Source organism: Borostomias antarcticus, assembly GCF_949987555.1.
Source record: "Borostomias antarcticus genome assembly, chromosome: 21".
Taxonomy (NCBI): Eukaryota; Metazoa; Chordata; class Actinopteri; order Stomiiformes; family Stomiidae; genus Borostomias; species Borostomias antarcticus.
The window spans coordinates 14545900-14573724 of record NC_140254.1 but is presented as its reverse complement, the minus strand read 5'-3'; the positions used below and the strand labels follow the sequence as shown (position 1 = coordinate 14573724).

The 27825-nt window shown below is 47.5% G+C and overlaps 1 protein-coding gene across 1 annotated transcript in view; it reads right to left on the bottom strand.

Moving 5' to 3' along the window:
- The window catches only part of col16a1 (collagen, type XVI, alpha 1), a gene marked incomplete at both ends in the record, with an annotated part of 84245 nt that extends 66930 nt beyond the window's left edge, over positions 1 to 17315 (bottom strand). The window contains one exon of the mRNA XM_084454953.1: positions 17255 to 17315. Coding sequence (XP_084311079.1) covers positions 17255 to 17315 — 61 coding nt within the window. The remainder of the gene's footprint in view (positions 1 to 17254) is intronic.
- Positions 17316 to 27825: the final 10510 nt, after the last annotated feature.

The window sequence follows — 27825 nt, the reverse complement described above, 5'->3', positions numbered from 1 at the left end:
ACCAAATCAATAACTTTTTTCACGTCGTAAATGTGTGGTAGCTAATAGCTATAGCATACCCTACAGTATCACTGTCAGAACCTATAATATTAGACTAAACGCTAGTGTCTATGGGGCAAGGTTTTGCAACAATGTTGCTAACCAGGTAGGACAGTGCTACATCTCGCCATGGGGCGGCTGTAGCTCAGTTGGTAGAGCGGGTTGTTCAATGATCGAAGGGTCAGCGGTTCGAATCCCAGCTCTGACTGTCCACATGTCGAAGTGTCCTTGAGCAAGACACCTAACCCCAAATTGCTCCCAATGAGCAGGTTAGCACCTTGCATGGCAGCTACCGCCATGAGTGTGTGTGTGAATGGGTGAATGAGAGGCCATTGTAAAGCGCTTTGAGTGCTGCTAAGGTGGAAAAGCGCTATTTAAGTGCAGTCCATTTAGTACTTCATCAACAATTATCCACGTGTTTACAGTTTGCTATGATGTTTATTTTGTGCACCATGTCATGACCCAGTCAAGACAAAATGTGAATGATGCAGAGACATTCCCTGAATAGACAGGATAAATAAGAGTAACATAGCAACATTAAAGAGCACAGCTGTCAAAGCTGCTGCTCTTTAATGTTGCTATAGTTACAGCTTCATAGCTTAATTTAGACTGGCCACACACGTACAGTACACTATACGGTTTTAACGCACACTTGCTGGCCAATCAGAAAAGAGTATTCACCCAGGCCATGGTAATAATAATAAACAGATATATAGGACTGCATAGGGTCTCACCTGGAGATGATGTTGATGATGATGACGCCAGCGTATCACATGATCCCAGGCTGAGGCAGAGTAGAACCAGGAAGGAGCAGGAAGCCCTCATAGTTCAGTCCTCAGCGCACACACACACCCAAACACACACACACACACACCCTGACCTTTGACTGTTACCTGGGGGACAGGGGGAGGGAGGTTGGGAGGGAAGGGAGAGAGAAAAAGTGACATGTAAGTAACCAAAGTCACACCGAATTCTTTTGTTGGAGAAAACATTGGCTGGCACACATCTCACGCTGCTAATTGTCCGTGGCTGATAAATATCCTAGCAGAATAAATGGATTATAATGTATTCCCAGCTAACAGCCGTGATTACGACCGCGCGTCAGCCGCACTGACAGTGTTAATTATGGAGCTGATAGGGTGCTGTGTTGACAGACCAGGAATTAGCCCAGCAGTCCCCAGAACCAGGCGTTTTAGTCCATGTGGTACAATCATCATCATTATCCTCTCCATCTGTGTTTCTCTGTGACCTCCCAGCTGGGTGCGGAGGCACACGCACACACACACACACATAGCCCAAGTTAAGGGCTTGCACAGGGTGGGATTCGAATCCACATTCAACAAGCTGTCCTGCTTGTGAGGCGCTGATAGTTGCACCAATAGGGACGTCTCTCTTGGAGGGACCGTCAGCGCTTGAGTTTCACCACCCTCTCCACATTTCCCTCAGTTACACACACACACACACACACAAGTAAATTGTGTTTTCAAGTACGTAGGTATGCACACACACACACACACATATACGAACACACTGTGTGTGAATAAAAACATTCACAAACACAGATGAAAGCACACAGAGAAACAAGCAATTACAAAGATAGACATGCATACACACACCCACCCACACAAACACACACTTGGGAGTATTTCACTGCAGACGCATCACTGCAGCATTCAACTGCCAGATGATTACACGTGGACAAGCAGCAACACACACACACACACACACACACACACTCTCTTCTGTTCTTTATTTAGATAGACTCTATCTTCATCTTACATACTAATCACTAGCATTGTGCACTGCACAAATCACAACCCTCGTCTAACCTACATATTCCCCGTCACACACACACACACACACAGACCTTGACCTCTGCGTGTCCTCTGACCACATGTGTGTGTTAACAGGTGCGACGGACCCTCCAGGCCATCAGACAGACAAGGTGTCTCTGCACGACTGTCTGGGGAAGATGGATTACTCACAAGGCCCTCGGGCTCAGACTGCCGTCCGCCCCATCCTCGGGTTACTGTAAGAGCCTGTCATGAATTCCAACTATCTCTGGTCTGTATACGAGGGTCAGTCCCAAATCACTACTACAGATCCTCACCTTGTCTCCTCTCCTACTTGACAGCTGGATTGCCAGGTTTCCTATCTCATCCCAAGTCTTTTAGTGACCACAGCAATGGGGATAAAGAAGGATACCATTCAAAAGTAGTAAACTGCCTTATAATTGGTTATAACTAATCAGCTGTATCAAAGGCATCTTTACGTACTGAATAGCATTGAAGAAGAAGAGCCCCCCCCCACCCCCCCCGGGGGACGGCTTTGGAAGTCGCGCAGGGTCTTCCGATCTGCAGCGTAATTCAAGGCAGTGTAGCCCACTCACCACATGCGGTCCTAGCGTAGCCGTCACCGAGCGTGATGCCTCCTCTTGACTGATGCAGATTAACAACCCCCTTGAAATCCGGACACGTGGCGTGTTTATCTATGGCCTTATGCGTCACTGACAAGGCGATACGCTCGACGCTTCAGGTCGGAGTTGTTGGTACGGCGCCGAAACCGATAAGGGGGGGGGCGCGCACTGCAGGCGGTCCTACTTAAGTCTGTCACGCCGGCGGTCCCGCTGAGCGGAGTGACAGCTCAATCACGGGATTTCTCCCTCACTGACACGGAAGAGTGGATTTGCTGCCCGGGCTGTGAAAACGCCCCGGAAAATCATTCCGGGAGGGGTCACGACCTCGGCTCAAAAAAGCTCTGAGTCGCCTTCCTTCCTTCCACTGTGGTGATTGCGGAAAAATGACTTGAGTAAATGAAACTGAGTGATGTGTGTGTGCATGCAACCATGCTCTCTCTCTCTCTCTCTCTCTCTCACACACACACACACATGAAACACACATGCATGTGCTGTGTGCAAACATGCAACCACACACGCACCCATTTACTTGCACAGACACACACGCACTTGATCTCAGAAAGGCCCTGTATTCACTGGACTGAGTGCGTGGTGCAGTGCAAACCTGTTACAACATGGTAACTGGGAATGAAAAGTAGGCTCAACTGACGAGGCCCCTGGGCTACGATGGTCCCTTTAGATATCCACTGACCTGTATCAAGCCAAACATCCACTAGCCACAGGAGACGGTATTCAAAGTATGAATCATTACGAACAAGGACAAGTTTCTACAGCGGCCTAGGCCTCAGTGTTCATGAATGACATAATAATAATAAGAAAAACAGCATTAATGCATTGAAAGGTGTGAACAGTGTTGCCTTGGAGATCTCTCGGAGCACTCAGTTTTATCTCCCGGCGTGTTTGACCTTCTTCTATGTCTAATTCTCACAACTGAGAAGAACTAGAGGGGGCCTTGGCTCAGAGAAGCAAACTGGTTGCCAAGTCTACAACTATCTGTCTTGAAGTGCATCCATTGGAAGGTGACTGTCGGGAACTGCCAAATAGCATACCGGCCTGACTCCTGCACCGAGGCCTAATAGGCCTACAGTAACATGAACAGCTGGAGTGTAAAACGGAATCGTGTCTGCACATTTTAACTCACTGATCCGTTACGTTAATTGTTTAAGTAAAGACAGACCTCGGCGGAGCAACCAACAGATAGCATTCAGACAATCCTTGTGTCTCCAGACCGCTTCGCGCAGCAGCGGAAACCTATCTCCCCGGGGGCAGTTGTGGACGCATCACGTTACATCAAAGTTAACCGCAGTCTCCGGATGTAGAGATTGTTTTTCCATCGCCCTTGGGCATAAGGCGATGGAAGCGAACATGCGAAACTAGACTAAACGATTAACCATCTGTGACCTGGGTAGCTGATCACCTCAACTCTACTCTTTCTCGCCCCATCTCTCAAACAAACCCTTTCTCTCTCTCCGAAGATGAATCGGTACACTTTCCCTCAAAAGGGTCCGTTTTGCAGTATTATTATTTATTTTTTTCTTTTACAATTTCTTTACAGCTAGACGGGAAGGGTTGTGTGGGCTATTAGGCTATAGGCCATCTACAGTACATAGACAGCGGGCATAGGACGAACTCAACAGCGCATCTGGTAACATAATCAATCGACAATAGGCCTACATATTAAAAGCGCAAAGGTAGGCTACTGCAGGCTTCTTCAATGCATAAACGATGGGTTAATTGTTTTCGTTCATCGCGAATACAATCAATAAAAAAGTCCTCATCCATACCTTCACTTATTGACAGAGCGACAGAGTTACGACAACTTTAATCCAAATAGAATAGCCTATCCGTGCCGAGGTGTGGAGTTCTTTTATATCCTTACTGCGTTCTTGTAATCCACAGGGTATTTCTTCGACTTTTCTGGAGGCTTCTAGCGGGGGAAAAGAAAAAGTTACCGTTCATGTCCAACTTCTCTCCCCTCCCCTCGCTGTTCTTAAAACTTTTCTTTCCCTCTGTCTCTCTCTTTCTGGGAGTTCCTCCAGATGAACATGTAGTGACATCACCTGGTCCAGCACTGGAAAATGAGCCGCGGGCATCTCCATCCCCCTTTCTCCTCCTCCTCCTCTCTCTCTAAATCCCTCCCTCCGTCCGTCTCTCTCTGATTCATCATCTTGGGATTCCAAGTTGAAGGGCTTCACTCACGTTTCTTCTCCGTGGTCGGTCACCGGTCAGAAAAAACGACCAACGACACTGACGCAGTAGCCTAACCGTAGGCCTACACGGACTGCCAGTTTGATTGATTCCATTTCCTGCGCATCCTATTTCAAAGTGAATTAAAATGCCAACATTTCAGGCTCATCACAAACGCTCATTGTTGTGAATTGTGGAGGAGAAACGTCGTCGACATCAATCAACGAAGTGCTGATTGACAGCTCGCGCGTTCCGTTATTTTATCACCAGCTTTTAGTACCTGCAAAATCAATAACCACACTCAGACCCGCACCTGACAATTTAAAAACTCACAGTAACGACCTCGTGAATTCACATTTTATTGACTGTATATAAATAAATAAACGTACTAATAAATAAGAGCATCATTTTGTTTTATTGGCTCCCTGTGAGCTAGTTCTGTGAGGAGAGTATGGGATGGTCAAATGCTCCTGTTAGAGACATTCTGTGTGTGTTTCAGACAGAACACAGGAAAACAACAGGCCATCCACGCCTGTAGGTCAGATGTTTGACGTCCCGATTGGGAATATAAGAGGGTCTACCTCTTTAGATCAGGTCAACGACTCTGGCAGCTGTCAACAACCTTCTCGTAGGTCACAAACTTTGACCTTTCACCCCACCTGGATGTGCCTGTACTGACCTAGAGAGTCTGGTATCCTCAGGGACATAAGTTGGGAGGCCATGTGGATGTTGCCTGGGAGACATCTGGGACTGTGTGTGTGCGCGTGTGTGTGTAGGCTGTACTATGAATATTGTATCACTGTGAACTGATGTAACTATACCCTTTCCTTTCCAGCAATGTATTCTGTTCAAGACAAGAGAAAAGCAAACTCCAGCCAACAAACACAAGCTATACTGCCTTCTGACGCTCAGAGAAAGAGGAGAGAGAAGGAGAGAGAGATAGTTTTGTGTATTAGTATTAGTATGTGTATATAGAATTATTTATGTAATTCCACTGTTACTTTGGCAATATGAACATTTTTGTGCCAATAAAGCCCATTGAATTGAATTTGAGAGAGCGAGAGAGAGAGAGGGGTGTGTGTGTGTGTGTGTGGGAGAGGGAGGAGTGAGAGAGGGAGTGCAGGAGAAAGAAATAGAGGACAAGAGAGAGAGGGTGGGAGGGGTGTGGGGGGGAGTGAGAGAGAGAGAAGGGGAGGGAGAGCAGGAGAGAGAGAAATAGAGGATGAGAGACAGAGGGAGAGAGAGAGAAAAAGAGAAAGGGAGAGAGAGCGATACAGAAATGAAACGGAGAGGAGGGCGCAGAATGACAATGTAGAAGTAATTATATGGTAGAGCTCTGTGTCCCTGAGAACCCCATATGGGAACATCTGTCTTTCTCTCTAATTCATCCCTCTTTCCCCCTGAAACACCTCATTTTCTTCTTTAAGTTTTCTTCTGCCTCACTATCTCCCCTAACCTGACGTGCCAGATGGTTTACTAAGGGAACTCTCCGTGGAAAACTTTTCGGAAACAGGCACTTTCAAAAATACTTTGCAGGTGATTGGATGAACCGACTGTCACTATCACTGTCTATCACGCATTAACTTCAACCGCTCCTCGCTGTCATCACACTTAAAGCCCGCCCAGCGTAGCTGTTTGTATTTCAAGTTCCTCAGAACCAACGCCGATTGGCAAGATCGTTTTCTGATCTGGCACAAACGGATCTCTATGGAGAGTATCCAGGCTGATTTCAGAGTAACAGCGTGAGCTCGCGAAAACAGGAAGGAAGGCTATATCCCCACCCCTGTCTCTCCCCCTATCTCTCACACACTCATACACACACACACACATATGCGCACACACACATACACACCCACACATATTCCATGCTTATTTCTGCACAGCCACTTAAACAGTTGTCTGGTATAACGGTAGGATAGCAACACAACAAATGCAATCATAAAAACAATGAATAAAACCAAAATATAAGACTCCCATGAAAGATTGATGGCATGCTGTTAAACCCATGGCCCAGGGATAAGAACGTGTTCCTGTCAAATTGGCCTCAATTCAAAACCTGTTTCCCAAAGTGTGGCCAATAAATGATGTGACATCCATACAGTATAAGACAAGCTGACCAAGCTACTGTATGATCACACAAATCAAACCTTTTATGGTCAACTGGACTGGGCTTTTATGTGTCTCATGACTGTGTGTGTGTGCGTGTGTGTTTGAGAGAGTGAGTATGTGTGTGTCTGAGAGAGAGAGAGAGAGAGAGAGAGAGAATGTGTGTGTGTGTGTGTGTGTGCTGTACTATCAGAGAAGTAGTTCAGCAGTATGGCCGTCTTCTAACACCGTGGGGTGTATTGATCCCAAGGCAGGATCAATGACCGCTTTGATTTTGTGATCAATTTTTTATTTGTTATTTTACTTTTTTCCCAAGTGCATCCACAAGATGAGAAAGCATAAATAATGTGTACATGTACATACTCATAGGCATAAAAAATATAAATAAAACATCAAACATGAATCACACTACCAATAACCCCTCCATTTCTGTCCACTCCACCCTCCCTGGTACCAAGGAATCCCATTATCATTACAGACACACTAACAGGCTCAGACACTAACGAATTAGATCATTCTGCCAATTCCCTCCCTCACTCCTCCATCATGGAATCAACAGAACGAGCCCAGAGCATACAGCACATCAAATATATGTAGTGACCAAAGAAAGTACATACATGTATAATATTCTAAACAGGTAATCCAGCAAACAAGCACATTGAAAACAGAGCTGAGAAAGATAGTTAATGCCAAATATTTGTAATAGCAACTTGGACTTGGATCATGCAGTATTTTGGATGTAGGTTCCTAGCCTGGAAGCCAGACTCATTGCGAAACAAAAGTTTTAAACTTTTTTTTTCTTTTCCCGATGAGTCTGGCTGCTGGGCTAGAAAGCTCCAGCCGTGCACTATCTGTGTGAGCAGAAAGCCATTCCCTCACCGACAGCGTTAGCCCCATCAAGGTGTCATTGAGTAATAGCAGACGCTGGGAGAAAGGGATGTCTCTCTCCATAATATGAGACACCCTGCTTGAAATGTTTTCCCAAAACCTATTAACCTCCAGGGCACTGCCAGAAAAAGTGCCAATGGTATTCAGCAAAAGTCACAGTGGGGTGACAAAGGTTTTTTGCTCACACAGGACATTATAGGGCAACAAGGCCTCTGTGAATTCCAAGATTTACAAAGGCCCTATAACCTTTTTTGTGTTTTATTTACTGCTGTGTGCAGCAATGTGTTCCCTGGGAACTCAGCCCCTTGCTCTCATTCTTAGCACCAACGGTTCAAACAACGGTGTTGTCTCTGACGTCTGGTATAACTCTGGCCTCACATAAACCTCTGGCACTTAGACTGTGGATGAGATACATCAATACTCCCTCAGATTTGGACTGGCACACCATATGGTCAAATATTTCTTTGTCATCCAGAAACCCAGACCATCAAATGATGCACTATAAATGTATTCCTAGGTCTTTTCTCTCACAACTCGGAGATTACAGACGAATGAAATCCAGAGCTAGGCCGTACGCTTTGATTTTCTGAAACGGTTTCCACTTTCTCAAGTTCGAGGGTGTGACCGACTAGATTCGCGCTGACGCCTGACGGTGTCGACCGTCTGTTTCGTCTGCGAACCTGGAAATAACGTCAGCGCCTCTCTCACTCCCGGGAGGCCAGTTAAGAGTCACAACCTTTCGGAGGTGTCCCCCAGAGGGCACTCTAAGACAGGGCACACTGCCTCACACACCCCCCCCCCCCCCCATCCTCCTCACCCCTGCTACGACCTCCGCCGAAGCAGTCAGTCCCCCCGCCCCCCTCCCTCTCCTCTCCAGTAGGTCCGAGGTGAGCCGAGGGTATGGGTCCTGGCAGAGTCTTTATTGGCTGCATGCTCTTCTGCCCCGCTAAGAGGATGAGGGATTGGGGGTGGGGGCGGGGGGGTGGAGGGTCCACGAGGGGAGAAGACGGGAGCAGGGGGAGGGAGGAGAGAGGGTGCGAAAGAGATATAGAGATCCATAACCCCCTCACACACACACACACACACACACACACACACACACACCGTCCCTAGTGGTGAGTTCACCTCCGAGACACTCGTATGTCACACACGCACACAGACACACACACACACTGCATTCCATTAAGACCTTGAGGACACAGTGAGCGCCCACGGCTTTTGTCTTCCACGCTGACACTCGCGTGAAGATTCCATTTCAAGGCTGAGCGCAGGCATGAGTCTTCCAATCAATATGTAAGAGCATACAAACACATTCTGACAGACAAGCAATCATGCAAACGCATACAAAACACTAACTCACTCTGTCTCTCTGTCACACACACACACACCACATGCACACACACACACACACACACACACACACACACACACACACACACACACACACACACACACACACACACACACACACACACACACACACACACATAGTCAGAAAGACTACTCCTGCATGACAGAGTACAACTAAGAGCCCAGAAGCTGAGTATATATTCTGGTCAATCCAGTTAATCCTCTATCAATACTGTACAGGATGAGTGGAGCTGTGTTAGTAAGGACATCGGCCTCCTTCAGGTCTGTGTGTGTGTGTGTGTGTGTGTGTAGCCTCAGTTCGCTGGTCTGCGTTATTGTACCAGTCAAGCAGGGAATGATACACTCACAAACAATACACTCACTCACTATTTCTTTGTGGCACGCACACATATGCTGTGTTCGGAATCGCTCCCTATTCACTGTATAGTGCACTATATAGGGCCTCAGCCATTTTGTTTGTAGTGTCCGAATTCTCCACGGAATTTTCGTTCCCTATATAGTCCACTATTTATTACCCACAATTCACCTTGATTTCCAGGGAACAGTTCATGTACCCTACATTTTCTCCATTCCCTAGGTAGTTCACTATATGGTGAACCCTATATAGGGAATAGGGAGTGAGGGAACGAGGGAGCGATTCCGAACACAGCTATAGTCTCCCACTTCCTCTTAACTAGAACATACAAAGCCATACTGGAACATTCAGAGACAGCACCAGGAAATGGCTGACCAGCGGTCTGTAAATGACATGAGTCAGAAAAAGAGAGCTAGAGAGAGAGGGAAAGCTTAACTCCACTGCCACATCCAGCCCTGACTAAGAGGAGAGAGAGAGAGAGAGAGAGAGAGAGAGAGATGAGAGAGTGAGATAGATAGAGGTATGGTATATATCTATATACACAGCTCTGTTTACGCATGTCCTTATTGAACTATTATCTTTCATTGACTTTTCGTGTTTGTTTTTTTGCGTGATGTTTGCTTTGCCGATGTTTCCCGAGCCAATAAAGCCCCTTGAATTAATTTGAGTCTTAAGCTCCGCCTCCACATCCAGGCCTGTCTGAGAGGACAGGGAGCCAACCGACACATCCTGGACCCCAGCAGCAGCTCTCCTTTCTCATTCTTTCCATCTCAAGGAGAGGAGGAGACTAGGGGTCATGGGGAGGGGAGGGAGGGGGGAGGTGCTTGGTGGAATATGCTGACGCAGCTAAGCCGACAGGATAAGCAAGGGGGGTGGGGGGATGGCGGTACCGTACAGTAGCTGGGCTAGATTTCCACTGGCGTCTGGAGCTGAGTCAAACACACTCCCAGACCCGCTCTGGAACCGGAGAACCAGGAGGAGGACCAGGAGCCACGTATGTGAGGCTCGCATGGGAGTGTGCGCTGTGTTCGTTTGCCCTCCTCTCTCTCTCTCTATTTCTCTCTCTCTCTCACTGCTCTCTCTCTCTCTCCCTATCTGTCTGAATCACTCTCTCTCTCTGTCCATCTCTCTCTCTCTCTGCTCTCTATCTCTCTCTCTCACACAGCTCTCACATCTGTTCCAGGCGATGCTCCAAACATGCGCTGCGAATGAGATTCTAAACATGGGATCTGCCCCATTGCACTGTAGACGTGTTTTGCTCATGAAATGTAAAACAGACAACGTTCCATTCTAACTCGTATAATCTTCTCCTCCTATCTCTCTATCCCTCCCTTTTTCCCTCTTTCTCTATTTTCTCATCCTTCGCTATTCCCTTCACCTCTAACTAGTATTAGAACTTCTTGTCCTTCAGAGTTCATCTGCCTCATCCTGTCTGTGTGTGTGTGTGTGTGTTTGTGTCCACGTGTGTGTCCGTGTGTTTGAATGCTGTGGCACTCTGTGCTGATCGTACCTGTGCTCACCTGCTCGTTCTCAGGTCCAGGAAGACATGCCTCGACATGACCGCCATTGACACTGGGACGACTCCAAAACCAACCAGCACCAGACTAAACACAACACAACACAACATGCCTGTCCATTCAGAAATGACTTTGACTTAGAAACTATGGGATACCATACAGTGCTAATACTGTATGCAATAGTTTCAGGCAACGACAAAAAAACCTGTTAAGTGAGACTGGTCAAAAACAGTTAAGCCACCATTAGCATTCTCTCTCTCTCCCTCTCTCCTACTGTACTGTATATATATAGCACACACAAAGTTGAGCAAGTGCACACACACACACACACACACACAAAGTTGTGCAAGTGCACACACACACACACACACATGCACACACACAAAGTTGTGCAAGTGCAAACTCACACGCACGCACACAAAGTTGTGCCTTTGTCTCTTGTGCCATAATACAATGGTACAAATTTCTCTCTTTCTTTCTTTCTCTCTCTCTCTCACTCTCTCTCTCTCTCTCTCTCTCTCTCTTTATCCCTGTAATGTTCTAGGGTAGTCTGTGATTGTGCACGGGAGCTCACATGGTCCCCGTTCATCACCCGTTTCTCCAGTGTATCGCGGGGCTGTGAAATCAAGTAGCTAGAAAAATGAATCGCCCTGAAAAGCCGCGTTCCCCAGGGAACTCTGGGAAATATTTCCGTCAGATCGGCGCCGCAGCGGCTCGACCAAGTAAACATTAAGACTTGGCCAAGGTCGCCGCGGTGACGGCGTCTGCTAATTGGCTGGGGGCGGTATGGGCGTTCAATCTGCTTTCAAATGCGAAACTGCACTTTAAGAAATTACAGAGACGTACCTGGAATATATATTGCCGCTTAGGGCGCCAAAGTCATCACATCCTGTTTAGTGGGTCTCGAGTGTTGACATGTGTATGAGTGCCCTGACACAGAACAGCACACGCAGCGATCACTCAGTGATACAGTGAATAATAAACCAATCAACATAATATAGGAAAACATAGACAAACATGTACACACACACAAACATTACATTACTATAATGCAGGCAAACACTCAGGCGCACACACATACAATTTCCTAACCAATTAACTGTATAGAATAGTGACAAGGAAATTAAGTCAGTCTGTTTCCTCCAGTGCTTCTGTGGTCAATTACTGGAGGTCATAAAACAATATAAAAGTGTGTAACTGAATCAATATCAGCATATCAACCCTGACACACACAGACACACACACCGTCTCACTCAGAGCTATGTCTGCCATATGTCTTCTAAATCCTCCCCACTCCACAAAATAACTATCTAATGGAATAAGATAATCAATTTCAGGACATTATGTATCACACACCAACACACACACACACACACACACACACACACACACACACCAACACCAACACCCACACAACCACACACACACCAACACATTCATCACCAACACCCACACAACCACACACAACGAAACACAACCACACACACACACACACACACACACACACACACACACACACACACACACACACACACACACACACACACACACACACTATTTACTGTATGCTCACTGAGCTGTCTTTGAGGTGGCTGATTTAAACATATCTTAGAAGTGAGTAATCCTCCATGTGAAAATGTAAATGTGGACAGAAGTCCACAGCTATTAGTCTAATCAAAGTGTTCAGCAGGTCAACCAACTTGGACAGGAGTTTACTGTAAGACGTGTGTTTATGATTCTGGATGTTTTTATGATTATGGATGTGTATGAGAAGGTATGTGTATGTGTGTGAGAGAGAGAGACAGTGTGTGTGTGTGTGTGTGACAGGGAGCGCTGGCAGAGGTAATAAGAGACTTAGCTCGTAAACATTAAGCCGGGAACACCTCCAGAACACACTCTACCCAGTCACCCTTCAGAAAACCACTACCTCTGAAACAATGGGTAGCCTACCGTCTGGGTCTACACCACTGAGGTAAGTGTCACTTTGCGATGCTTCAGCATGCTAACAGGGTAGCGTAGGCAGAGGAGTTAGCATAATCAGGATGTAGTGCGATCAGCTACTTTTCACAGTTTGAGGATACGATTCGCAGGCGGCAAAACCTATCCAGGGCCTATATGTCTGAAGACGGCGTCTACGGTGTCTCAGGAGAGCCACTGACATACGGTAGTTCCCTACGCTCCTTCAGGCTCGTCCCGTAGCCTGGCGCTAGCTAGCCGAGCGACGCTCGAGATGTTCCCTTTCATTTGAGACCCTGTCCGATTCGTGAATACACACCTTCTCTCTCTCTCCCTGGTCTGTCTCTCTCATCCCTTACTCTCATTCATCTCTCTCGGGTATCTCTCTCTTTCTCTCTCTCTCCATTCCCGTCTCTCACGCACCACCGCCTCTCTCAATTAGTTTAGATTAGCAAGGCCCCTTGGCGTTCGCAGCTAGCCTCCGCGCAGCCGTCTGTGGCGAGGCGGAGCTCGGTGAATACATTATGTGGACGGGGGCGGAGCCATATCTCAGGGCTGGATAAGGGCCAGCAGGCAGTAAACACACTCGGCATCAACACCCATCAAGACCCAGGGAATAAACCATAGGACAAGCATCAGAGATCGAATTCTCTGGTGTGTGTGTGTGTGTGTGTGTGCACACAACCCGATCCGGATCCGTGAGCCACGCCGCCCTGGAATGTGTGTATGAAGCGCTTGTGTTTGCATATACTGTTTTATAAGTCGGCGCAATTATGTATTCTGTGTATAAGTGCACCCGGGAAAACAGAGCTCCTCATTACGAGTGTGATCAACCCCCCCCCGCCGCCACGCTACCCTACCCTGCTTCTTCTTCTCCTCCCTGATCGCCAAGGGTCCCGGAGGGCGTGGCGTTAACCTCACACACACACACACACACACACACACACACACACACACACACACACACACACACACACACACACACACACACACACACCGCTCTATATCACAGCCAGTGGGAGAGAGAGAGAGAGAGAGAGGGAGAAAGAGAGAGATAGAGAGAGAGGGGGAGAAAGAGAGAGATAGAGAGAGCGGTGGGGTGGGGTTTAAGGAGAGTAAGACAGGGGGAGCGAGAGAGAGATAAGAGGGAGAGAGAGAGAGGGGGGGGGGAGGTGAGAGAGAGAGAGAGAGAGAGAGAGAGAGAGAGAGAGAGAGAGAGAGAGAGAGAGAGGGGGTTGGGAGCAGGAGAGGGTGAGAGAGAGAGAGAGAGAGAGAGTGAGAGAGACACACACACTGTTCCGCAACGGATCCTGGGCGTATTGATTCTCTCTGTGGGGGAACTACATCATTGATCAAAGGGTAAGTACTTGTCCTAGCTGTGGCTTCCACCGGAGCTGGCCCGCAGGGTTAACAGAGAGGTGGTGGTCGGCACGCCGGAGGCCTGTCTGCTCTCTACTGCTCTATAATGGAGGGGACTCCAGGCTTTCATAGTGACGGTGACAAGTGACGGCATACTGTACAGCACGTAGAGCGAGAGTGCAGAGACTAACAAAGGCTGCTGTGACACAGGCCGACAGACAGAGAGACAGACAGGCAGACAGACGCAGACAGAAACAGACAAATACAGGTGACAGAGACGGATAGACAGAGAAACAGACAGACAGATAGAGAGACAGACAGGCAGACAGACGCAGACAGAAAGACAGACAGAGAGACAGACAGGCAGACAGACGCAGACAGACAGACAGATAGGGAGACAGACAGACAGATAGAGAGACAGACAAACAGATAGAGAGACAGACATACAGACAGAAAGACAGACAGACAGATAGAGAGACAGACATACAGACAGAGAGACAGACAGACAGATAGAGAGACAGACAGACAGACAGACAGAGAGACAGACAGAAAGATAGAGAGACAGACAGACAGAGAGACAGACAGACAGACAGATAGAGAGACAGACAGACAGATAGAGAGACAGACAGACAGATAGAGAGACAGACAGACAGAAAGGTTGAGCTGCAGGGCTGGATGGAGTGAAGGACGTCTGGACAAACACATTGTTATTCACGGTGCTGTCCTCATTCCAGGGTTGCTCATGCATAGAAGCTCTCTGCTGATCGCATTTGATACGAGAGAGTGTGACAGGAGGGCTCCATATCATATCACACAGACACACACAAACACACACACACTTACCCACATAGATACACATACACAAACACAAATGCAAGCATACAGACACGCTCACGCGCACACACACACAACGCAGACACACACACCAGTTCAGTGAATTTCATTTCCTCCCACACGGGAGCTTTAACTCTGTGGGGGTCCTATTATGATCACTGTGTCTGGGCGTGTGTGTGTCTGTGTGTGACCGTGTGGGCGTGTGTGTGTCTGGGTGTGTCTGTGCGTGTGTGTGTCTGGGTGTGTGTGGGCGCGCGTGCATGCAACTTGAAGGGCTTCTGAAGAGTAGATGCATGTGATCTCAGCATATAATGCAAACACGCTAAACAGGGGCAGAGTGAGAGAGATGAGAGAGGGAGATGAGAGAGAGGGAGAGAGAGAGGGGGGGGGATGAGAGAGAGAGCGGGAGATGAGAGAGAGAGGGATGAGAGAGAGGGAGATGAGAAAGAGAGAGAGAGGGGTGAGAGAGAGAGGGGGGATGAGAGAGAGAAAGGGAGATGAGAGAGGGGGGATGAGAGAGAGAGAGGGAGATGAGAGAGAGAGGGGGGTGAGAGAGAGAAGGGGGGATGAAAGAGAGAGAGAGGGAGAGAGAGGGAGATGAGAGAGAGAGGGGGGGTGAGAGAGAGAGAAGGGGGGATGAGAGAGAGAGAGAGGGAGAGAGAGGGAGATGAGAGAGAGGAAGAGGGGGATGAGAACAAGATGAGAGAGGGAAGGAGAGAGAGAGAGAGAGAGAGAGAGAGAGAGAGAGAGAGAGAGAGAGAGAGAAAGCCATAACCTGCAAGTCCACAAAGGCAATATTTTGCATTGAAAATATTTCCTTTGTAGCAGCTGAGCTGAGCCAACAGCATTAGTAATCCTTTGTTTGTTCCTGTTAAACGTGGCCAAAACTATCCAGATATACCACTGATTATACAATATACATGGCTTTAGTGCAGAAGCCTTTGGCAAGACACAAACGCATGCACGCACCCCCCCACACACACACACAAACACACACACTCCCATGCAGACACATGCACACAGGGTTGAAAGCCACGGGGCAGCCTGTGTCCGGGGAGCAGTGGTATGTGTGTGCATCAGTGTTGCCAGAGTGAATTACAGAGACGGTGATTCAGCCTCCTCTAAATGTTTCATGGTGTTTACCAGGCTGTTTGTACTCAGAGCAAATCAAGGCAGCCCAGCTTACCCCCAGAGAACAGAGGGAGGAGGGGAGGGGGGAGGGTGGAGGACAGGAGGGGGAGGAGTCTGGGACTGGGGGAGGAGGGGAGGAGGTGAGGGGGAAGAGCCTGGGGCTGCGTTCCGAATGGCGTACTTACAAACTATATAGTATGTCCCAATACATAGTATGCTACATGCAGTATGGGAAAAATACCAGGATGTCCTACTACAACCGATCGTATTTTGCAGTTTGTAAGCCAGCACACTTTCTTGGCTATTCTGACCCACAATCCTGTGCTCAGCGGAAATTCCATCACAAGTGCGAGTCGCACTGGATGCATTTTGATGAATCCCAGCTGTGGACGAATGTCGCTTCATGGACAGCGATGGATGTGGTCAAATTCAAGGCGCAATGATATGAAGAGGTAGCATGTCCCAATTGGATGCATACTGCGTGCATAGTATGTACTTTCTAGGGAGCTATAGTATGTACTGGTAGTAAAAAGTAGAAGGAGTCTGGGACTGGGGGGAGGAGTCGGGAACTGGGGGGAGGAGTCTGGGACTGGGGGGAGGAGTCTGGGACTGGGGGGAGGAGTGAAGGAGGAGGAGTCTGGGACTGGGAGGAGGAGTCTGGGACTGGGGGGAGGAGGGGAGGGGGGAGGAGTCTGGGACTGGGGGGAGGAGTGGAGGAGGAGGAGTCTGGGACTGGGAGGAGGAGTCTGGGACTGGGGGGAGGAGGGGAGGGGGGAGGAGTCTGGGACTGAGGGGAGCAGTCTGGGACTGGGGGGAGGAGGGGAGGGGGGAGGAGTGGATAGGTGAGGAGTCTGGGACTGGGGGTTGGAGTGTAGGGGGAAAAGTCTGGGACTTGGGGGAGGAGTCTGGGACTGGGGGTAGGAGGGGAGGGGCAGAGCAGGGACGGATGCAGGGTGAGTGGGTGAGACTTCTGGGGAGGCTGGGGAGAAAGGTTTCCCAGAGGTGGAATGGACTGTGGTGAGCTGGATGAAGGGATGAACGGATGACTGACTGAACGAGTGAGCGACGGAGTCGATGAGTGGTCGCAAAACTGACCCGTTGCGTCCTCGTTCAGCACCAGCGCTTGATGTTCACCTGTAGGATCCGCGGCAGCCATCTTGTGCCGGAGAGGCTCCGGCCTCGGCGCACGTGCAGTGGTTTCCGCCCCTCCCTGCAGCTGTGAGGGCCGAGGGCTGCCACTGTGAGTCCATGTCGGAGATATCCTAGCAGCACATGAACACCACTGTAGAGACCTCACACACACACACACACACACACACACACACACACACACACACACACACACACACACACACACACACACACACACACACACACACACACACAGAGGGACCCGGTCCTCATTCCTGTTTAAGAACCACGATCAATACAAGAGACACATTAGTATTCAACAGTACATGCAGCAGAACCCCCACCCCCGTCGCATTAAAACTATAATTGACATTCTCCGACAAGATCAGCGGCGACCTGGAAGGGAGAGAGGGGAACGTTTAGACGGTTGCACCGTTCGCACAATGTCTCCCTTGTTCTGTCAGTAATTACACCCGGGGCAAGGAACTCGGACGCTTATTGAATTCGTATCAAATAAAACATTTTTGCAAAAAGCGTCTGGCTGACAGTCCTTGCTACCCTTCCTCTCTCTCCTCTGCTCAACCACGGCCAAGCACACTCTAATTCACTTACTAATTCTCTCATGTCTGCTCTCTCTCTACCTTATCTCTCTTCTCGAGGCCTCAGAAGTTTGTTTCTGTCTATAGCTCCATCCTGTCGTGTCCACCCCCCCCTCTTTCTCTCTCCCTCTTTCTGTTTCTCTCTCTCCGTCCAATTCTCTTGAGCGATGTTTCTTCTTTCTTTAACTCTCTCTGTTCTCTGCTCTCGCCATCAAACAACTGCTTCTGTATCTGACTGTCTGGTGTTTGTCCATTCTTTATCCATCTCGTCGCTCATTCTTTCTGAATTTAATTAATTCTCTCTTCGACACAAATGCTGCCCCCAGCCCTGAACCCCGTCTCCTCGGAGCACCAATCTCTTCATCTCACATCCCCCAGAGTCCTGATCTACGAACCTCAATGAGGCTGATTCATGTAGAGCTCTCACGTTTCAAGCTACACACACGCCACTGTTATTCTTCGGTAGCCGCAGTAAAGAAAATCACACCTGCCGTTCTCTTCCTTACCAGCTGGGGGCGACGTGTCCATACACATCTATCTACATATATATACACACACACACACACACACACACACACACACACACACACACACACACACACACACACCAGTAGTCCAATCCTTGGATTTATGCACTCTTCCCCTCCTTCCCCCTCTCCCACTACCTAAATCAGCCACGGTAAAAACAGATGCCGGATTGAAATGTCAGGTGCGTATCTCAAACTGCCAGAACATTAACCTGTTCACCCGAGGTCCCTGGCTCCCCCAGGGGGTGGGAGTGGGTGTGGGGGAGGGGGGGGGTAGAGAGGTGGGGCTAACTCTCATTGATTAAGTACACTGGCGGGTTACAGAGAGCAGGGAGCGATACAGACACCTGGGATGGGGGGGGTACAGGCAGGGCAGATGGAGGGAGGGGACAGAGAACCAGGGAGAGAAAAACAGGGATGATTAAAGGCGGAGAAGTAAAATGTCAGGAGCAATGGATAATAGGTACTGCAGATGAGATCTAAGAGAGAGAGAGAGAGAGAGATCAGAGTAGACTACCTCGGCGCTGTGATTTGTGTGGAATCTCGGAGGGGGCGATCTGGTTGATAATAGGCGGATAAACCTGCCGTCTGCTCTCAGTGCCTGTCATAAATATTTCATTGTTTCTCTGCTCTCTCATGTCTCTCTTCGCTTTCTCATCTCCTCTCCGGCCGTCTCCAAGTCCTTTTGGTCAGACAATACAACCATCACCCTCTCGGCTCTGACCGGCCGCATGGCCGTGCATTTTAAAACAGGCAACCCCCTTGCCAGCTCTGAGGGGAGATGTTAACGGAGACAGTAGATAACCAAGCTCTTTGTAAGTGGATCTCGATGGAAATGAAGTCAATGCAGATGGCAGGGGAAACCCGCTGTGGACTGGAACCTTCAGGACCAATGAATTTCTGGGCGTATTTGCATTTTAAATGCCTTGGGTTCCTCTAGGAACACCTCAAAGAGCTGAGTATCTCCCGAAACCACACACACACCCTCCTCATCTCCCTCCAAAACATCTCTAGCTATCTCCCATGAAGATTCTCTTCATTTCCCAATGCCCCTCCCTCTCTCTCTCTCTCTCCCTCCTCCTCCGACATCTCTCCATTTCTCTCCCATGCTAATTTCCCAACGCCACCTCTCTCTCTCCTCCCCTGGTCTCCAGCCTGTCTTCTCTTCGTTCCTAAGCCTCTGCTCAGCTGACGCGCTCATAAATCAGACAGCGACTGGATCTTGTTTACGTTGGGGGGGTAATTATGCCGACCGTACGCCGCGCTCTCACGCCGTGATGAATTAGCTGTCCTAAATAGGCCACTTCCTGAGTGACACCCCCACAGCTAGCGTTAGCTGCTTAAGCTGTGTAGCCGCTAACAGACAAGCTGTCCCGAGGTGGAGCGGAGAAATACAGACGGAGAGAAAGAAGTGAACAGGGGAGGAGAGTTAGACGGAGGAGAGGAGATGCAGGCGGGTTAAAAAGAGAAATGGAAGAGGGATTAGTGAGAGAAGAAGGTATAAAGAGAGGTACAGGACATTCAGGGTGTGGGATATAAATAAATGTTGTTTCCTCGTCATGCATTCATCACTTCTATGCTATCACCAGCCAGACAATCTCTGTGAATAATGTCACATCTGTGCATGAGCAAGCATGTGTGAGTGAACAGTATCTGTGCGTTTATGTGTATGTATTATACGTATGTGCGTCTGCGAGGGTGTATGTGTGTGAGAGAATGCCTGCCAGACAGGTTTGGCAGCCTCAATATGTCTCATACATAATACACACACAGTGTTGAGATCGAGGTCAGGCCGATGTGTGTGTGTGTGAAGTGACATTGCCGACGTCGTTCACACACGCGGAGAACCGCACGTTCCGAGGATGGATCCCTCCCTTTCATCCTCTCTCTGCTTCACTTGTTCTCTGTACCTCGACGGTACCTTATCCGCGCCTCTCCTCTTTCATCCTATATGTACAATACATCCCTCCCTCTGCTGCATGTGATACATCCCTCCCTCTCTGCAGCATGTGATACATCCCTCCCTCTCTGCTGTATGTGATACATCCCTCCCTCTCTGCAGCATGTGATACATCCCTCCCTCTCTGCTGTATGTGATACATCCCTCCCTCTCTGCCACAGACGATACATCCCTCCCTCTCTGCAGCATGTGATACATCCCTCCCTCTCTGCCACAGACGATACATCCCTCCCTCTCTGCTGCATGTGATACATCCCTCCCTCTCTGCCACAGACGATACATCCCTCCCTCTCTGCATCATGTGATACATCCCTCCCTCTCTGCAGCATGTGATACATCGCTCCCTCTCTGCCACAGACGATACATCCCTCCCTCTGCCACAGATGATACATCCCTCCCTCTCTGCCGCAGACGATACATCCCTCCCTCTCTGCAGCATGTGATACATCCCTCCCTCTCTGCAGCATGTGATACATCCCTCCCTCTCTCTACCTCCCTCTCAGCATCAGGCCTTTTCCCTCCCTGTATGACACCTCTGCACTGCTCCCCCATCGTTACCTCCTCCTCTTATCTCTCTCTCTTTGCCTCTCCCCTTCTGCCTTTCACACCCACCCTCTCATCCTTTCTTTTTCTCTCTGCCTGTCCCTCTCTCTCTCTCTCTCCATGAGGAGGAAAAAGCCCTTGATTTCCAAATGGGTTCTTCAGTGAGTCAGGTCCTATAAATATATTGAACACAACAGGTTCTTTCCCATATAAATTGGCTATAATTCTCTAAGGTCATACAGGGAAAGAACAACTTCAAAGTTGTACAAAGAGTCAAAGTATTTCTTAAAGGTATCAAAAAAAGGTACTGATGCGTCAGGGAAGACGGACATCAATGCACGGGTTCAGCCGGCATAGATCTACTCAGGCTTATACTGTAGGTATCACACATATGGTGTTCATTGGCACCCATTTGTTGTTTATGGGCGTCCAATCTGCACATTCCAATCCTTCACAGCCCGTAGCTCCTGCAACTCCCCCTCTACGCTATACCTCTTTCCCATCTACACCGCAGTATGCTTCCACATCCATGGTTCCTCAATGCATAGTACATTGAGAAAAACAGTCAGTGAGAGTGACACTTTTAATGTGGTCCTGTCTTGTATGCCTATATAAAGGTTACATGAATTAAGTTACACAAACATCCTTACCTTGTGACTTAAAAGATAGTTTATAACATATATCAAATCAATTTATTATTTCATATCGTAGAACAAACATAAATCAAATGGCGGGATGTTTAATTAAACCTCTTCATCCCCCTCTCCCAGTGGGGGTGTGTGTATCTAGCCATCTAGCTGGTGTGTCATGCTCTATTACCCACTACTGTTCAGTAACAATAGCTGTGGCTGAGATGACAAGCAGCTGGACACTCACTACCCCCCCCCCCCCCATACACACACACACACACAGGCAGCATAGTTCTGACTACTCAGTGAAGCACCACTTAGCAGACCCTGTCTCCACACACACGCACGCACACACACACGTATCCTTGTTTCTGTAACAATGTGAGATGACTGGTAAGGAACATTGGAACATTACTTGGAATAATAACAGATACCTCTTGTCGCGTGAAATGTAACCACACTTTCAAACGTTTATGCCTAGACGACATGTTGCTGGCCTCTTCTACCGCGGTCTAATAAAACAAAACAAGGCAGCATGCGCAGCAACGACGAGAATCGATAGCGGAATTGGCCAATGATTCCAAGGAATCGATTCACTGGGAACCGGTTCTCAACAAGAACCGGTTTTCGATGTGCATCCCAAGCAGGTGTCTGTGTTTTTTTTGTCGAGAGCTGGAGGCGGCATGAAATTTGATGGATGCGGCTGCATTCTCTATGCAGGAAATACCCTGTAGGCTTACCTGTAATTGGAGTCTTAGGGTTTACTGTTCTTTGTTAGAGTACAGTAATTTGACTCTCAAGTGGGAGTTTGTTTATTGATGAGATTCTACGTTGTATTGACCTGTATGACCCGTTTTGTTGTGAACACCTGTGGTTAGAATTGTGTTCTGTGTGCCTCAGCCAAAGTTATGCTGTGCATACATGCTATGCATGTATTGTCAAGCACATTGTTGAAATAACCCAGTGTCTTTCTCCCTTGCGACAAACATTTGTTTTGGGGTTGTGAAATGAAAAAACATGTCAAGTATTACAATTTGAGGCTTTTCATTTTTCATTATTTTGCCAATTATTCCTAGAAGCTGAAAAGCATATTAGTTTGACACTAATCCCAATAAATAAAGAAAATATATTGTGAATGTACGCATTGTGAATGAGTGAATACTGAGTTGTTTTAGTATCGGTCTTTAACAGTCCCCACTGAATGCAAATGAAGTGGAGTTGTGAAGTCATATGTGACGACGCAGTCAGGTATGAGACAGATGTTATGAATATTGTTCATTTCAACAAAGAGAAAGCACTTAAAAAAATATTGTTCATTTCCTGAAGTGCTTCCGATCTTTTCTCAGAAGTGTATAACATCTAGAAAGGATGATGACCACAAGTAATGTTCCAATGTTCCTTACAGTCATCTCACATTGTTACAGAAACAAGGATACGTGTGTGTGTGCGTGCGTGTGTGTGGGCACAGGATCTGCTAAGTGGTGCTTCACTGAGTAGTCAGAACTATGCTGCCTGTGTGTGTGTATGGTATAAGCCAGATATAAGCTCGGCACCTCGATCAGAACGTCAGTATTGCCTAGAGATTTGACCTATGTGTTAGGCATGCTCAATAAATTGTTGCCTCCTTGAAGTTCTGTTCCACACAAAGATTATGCTTTTGAAATACACTGCATAGGCTAATACAGTTAGGCAGACAAGCTAAGCACACATTAGTGCATAGGAAATTCACCAGAATGCAGGAAATGAAGCTTTTGATGCCCCAAATTTCCTGGGAGAGGACCCCCAGACCTCCACTTAAGGTACCACCTCCGCCTCATTCTGAGCCAGGAAAAACCCTGTGGGTATTACGCCAACAGAGTAATTATAATGTAATTAGTAGTTTTATAACAGAGTAATTATAATGTAATTAGTAAATTTTTTTAGCAAAGCTATAATGCACTACAGATGAAACAGGATGACAGTAGAGTGCTCGAAAGCAGCTAAATTGTACCTTGCAGTAATGATAATGATAGATAATGTTTACACAAAGTAGAATGATGAACAGTGCAAAATGAACCTCAGCAATAAGCAATCCACTAGACAGCCGTTTTAAACTAGACAAATCTGGAGTTGAATGCATGTGGATACAATCTACCTGTAGACAGTAGGCGACAACAGGCACACAATGCACACTTCTTTGGTCATCTGTTGATGATGTCCACTTCTGTCTTTGTGAGTTCTTTGATGGCTGAATAGTCCTATCCTACAAGTCCTACAGTAGGACATATGTTGTGGTAGTGGCAGCCTGTGTGTTCCTGAGTCTCCTTTGCCGTCATCTGGCAGTCCTTTCCACCAACAGTATTGTGGGTCCCATCCAGGCACATATAGCTGTGATTGTATTTTTGATGTAAAACTTAACTGCTAGCCAATTTATTTATTTATTTTTTAACACTTTTTTGGACTCTATCCCAGGCACTGACTGCAGTCATCCTTAACCGGAACACGGCTATGAAGTGCATCATGTGTTTTTCGATGGCAGTTATCTCCTCTCTTTCCCAGAGCATCTTGCTCCTCGCTTCCCCCTTCTGTGGCTTTGAGCTACAGTACAGTAAATAAGACATGAAAAAAAATCATAGTTTAGGATAAATAATACAAAAGTAATTGTGAAATGTGGCTCATATAAAGACAATCTCCTCACACAAGGGGATACAGAGCTCACTTCTGGTGGGTAGGTCACTTCCTGTGACTTTTAAAAAACAATAATGCATTAAAATGAAATGTCACACCATCTTAAGAACAATTTTAGGCTTTAAAAAGCATGATCGCCTGTAGATGGACTAGCCTCCAAGCCAACTCCCTTGGATCTCATTCCTCACAGCATTTTTCTCCATTTCAATGGTGTTGATGATGGCTTTCCTCCTCAGTCCATTGAAATAGGAAAAGGCTGTGGAAAGGTTTTTGCGATACGGTCTTTACCTCTAGCCGCCTAGAACGATTTCAGTGGATGGAAGGACTTGCCTTGAGCTACTCGTTCAGCCAGAATAACAAAAAATGTTTGTCAAATCCAGTCGGAGGAATGGTGAAAAAGTATTTTCCTCCAAGAAACTCCACTAGTGCATATTCTTGTTCTTGTTTAATTGTTGTTATTGAGTATATTTTTGCAATAACTGCACTCATATCTGTGTTTATTCTACTAACGTTAACATTACCGCTCGTTGCTTGGGGAGGCTGTTCTGCCAGCTGCCTGTATTCATCTGTGTTTCCAATCAGGTGTATTTCCAATAGAACCAATCAAGCACTCCGTCACTGGGCGAAACAGCAGTTAAATGCATTTCTGGAAACCGTTCTGGACGGCTAGAAGTCCAGACTATATCGCAAAAACCTTTTTTTGCGAGGAAGTCTGGCTTTTAGGCTAGTGGAAAAGGAGATTCAAGGGAATCCACATAGTACTAAATTGATGGAACACAAGCTGATACCTCATCATCCTTCAGTGGGTGACCTGGGAGAGGGTGTCTGATGCTGAGGCTCCTTAGTTATGTCACCAAATATGCTCCTTAGAGCATGAAGAGATATCAGAGCTTTCCCCACACAAAGGAGACACTCTGAAAGTGTCAGAAAATGGCCCTTCATTACATTAAACCACACCGCTGCGTGTCGACAGTATTAGTGATTTTATTCTCTCTTCCTTCAAGCCCTGACAGTGTCCCTATCACATGTTCAACTGATATGACAGAAATTAGAAGGCTTACACAAAAAGGAGTTTCAGCTGTTCTTTACGGCCCTGGTCATCCTGTTTCAACCTACTGACCGCTGTGTGCCTGGTGTCCTCATCCTTTGAAGCTTGTAAGAACAGACCCCTGCCCTGGGCATTTCTTGGTTTATGACAGGACAAGCTCTCTAGGCAGTAGATTAAAACATCTCCAGGCCTCGTTTGAACCTAGTGTTTACTTAATTGTGGTCTCCTATTGTGTCATTGTTTTTGCAGAACCATGTGGTCATATCACTCCGTTGTATCACATGTTGAACTTTTGACCCTGTTGGTTCGCCATTGTTGATGACGTGTAAATGATATGTTAGCCAATAGAGCGGTGCACAAGAGAGAAATTCAGTTCGTGGGGAATCTCTCTTTTGTGTTCCAGCCAAGAGTGTAACACTTCTAGGCAAGAACAAAGACCCTTGTTCAGAATTCACAAGTCTTTACTCCTCAAAAGTAGGCAGCAAAAATCCGATGCAGAAACGTGACTTACCCAGTCACTGCACATTTTGTAGAAGCTAATCATTCTGTTTCCTCACTACACTATATAGGTATTGAACAGGTGCCCAAGCCTAGGAGAGGCGGCGACATTGAAATTCTACTACTAAAACGAGAGGCAGCATGGATTCACAAACTTCAGACCCTTAAGCAAAGGGGCTTAATGTTGAGTTTGATCTCTTGCCCTTTTTGTAATAGCCCATTGTTTGATCGCGAGTTGTTGCTACAGTGATTCGTCGGATGTCCCAGCCTGTCATTTACTAGACCTTTTCTTCTATTCTTCTGGTGGATGGTCCTATGTGTCCACTATTTTTGTATATATATATATATATATATGTATGTATACATGTTTTTCCATTTAGCTGTATCATGATGTATTGAATTATTGTCTGATAATGGATTGTTGTACTAGTATTAGTTTTGCACTGACTTATATTATGCTAGCACACTGCATCAACTGTGTCCCTGTACTGGTATGTGGCTGATATCCGCCAGACCATGGTCCAGTTTCTCTCATTACAGGACACGCCCTAGACAGGTGCAGCTCATCCAGTGATTGCACACCTGTGTATATAAGACCACACGTAGTTCGTGTTTTCCATATCCTGATGAAGGCTCACGCCGAAACATTGATAGCTTTTTAGTCTCATAATAAATTGCTTGCATCGGACCTGCCAGAGTGTGCGGCGTCTCCTCTCTTCCAGCAAAAATCCAACAAACATAAAACCAAAAACTAAAAAGGAAAGCACAGAAGGTCCAGGGCAAAAAGGTCAAACACACAAAAGATCCCAAAACCGGTCAAAAAGTCAAAACGCATAAAAGATACAAAACTAGGTCAACTGAGAGAAGGCAAAAATCTTACATATGACGGTAGAATCCACACGGTCATGGAGGTACAACAACATTCTGGCACCGGAGGAAGAGACTGCACAGCTTAAGTAGGCACCAGATACGATTAGAAACAGGTGTAGTCAATTGGGGCGGGGCAGCCAATTACTCAGGCTGGGACGCACAACAGAGAACCACATGGTCTAGGAAACAAGGCAGTCCATGGTCGGGGAGCAGGGAGGGGCATGGCAGGAAGCAAGGAGGGGCATGGCAGGAAGCAGGGAGGGGCATGGCAGGAAGCAGGGAGGGGCTTGGCAGGAAGCAGGGAGGGGCATGGCAGGAAGCAGGGAGGGGCATGGCAGGAAGCAGGGAGGGGCATGGCAGGAAGCAGGGAGGGGCATGGCAGGAAGCAGGGAGGGGCATGGCAGGAAGCAGGGAGGGGCATGATCAGGATGCAGAGCGGGGCATGACAAAGAGCCCAGTTGCAACTGTGGCCCAGTCCCAATGTCCACCCTTGCAGACTCGCAGACTTAAGGGCGCGCTCCCGCGAAGTCCGCGAGGGCTTAGGGGTGTCCCAAATGTCAACTCGGCAAGTGCGCGAGGGCTCTCCGGCAGCCATTTTGAGCCCTTTATGGCCCCTTCCCGTAAGTCTGCATTTCTGCAGACTTAGCCCAAGGGAATTACCCACAGTTCATAGCGTCGTGACGTGAAATCGCTTAAAAACACAGGTTACCACAACAACGTAGGACAACAAACAAGATGGAAGAACTTGTAGGCAGAACCGCCGGAGAAACCAAATCAAAACAAACGACAAGAAAGACGTTCTCATGTAAGTAGGGACACATAGCTATAGTTGCTTGTCACATAATGGCATGATGATGAATCCCAAACATGCTGTAATCCGATCCGATCCGATCCAACAGCATCGCAATTTTCTTCACTAATAGGGAGCGATCAACAAACCCTCCAATTGATCCAGCTGCGGACTACACTCGAGCCCCTCTTCACTGGCCACAGAAACGCCTCTGCTCAAGGTTTCAAGTAAGTACAGCAAACCCCAGAAATGTTAGTTTGTGATTATTCAGCCAGCCAATGGATGACTGTAAACACAACAGCTAGAGCTAACACATATGAACTGGCGTGTGTGTTCTGTGTGGCATATAAATTAGTACACCTACTGCTGCTGTGGTAAATGTCCTGCTCTGATATCAGTTTGCA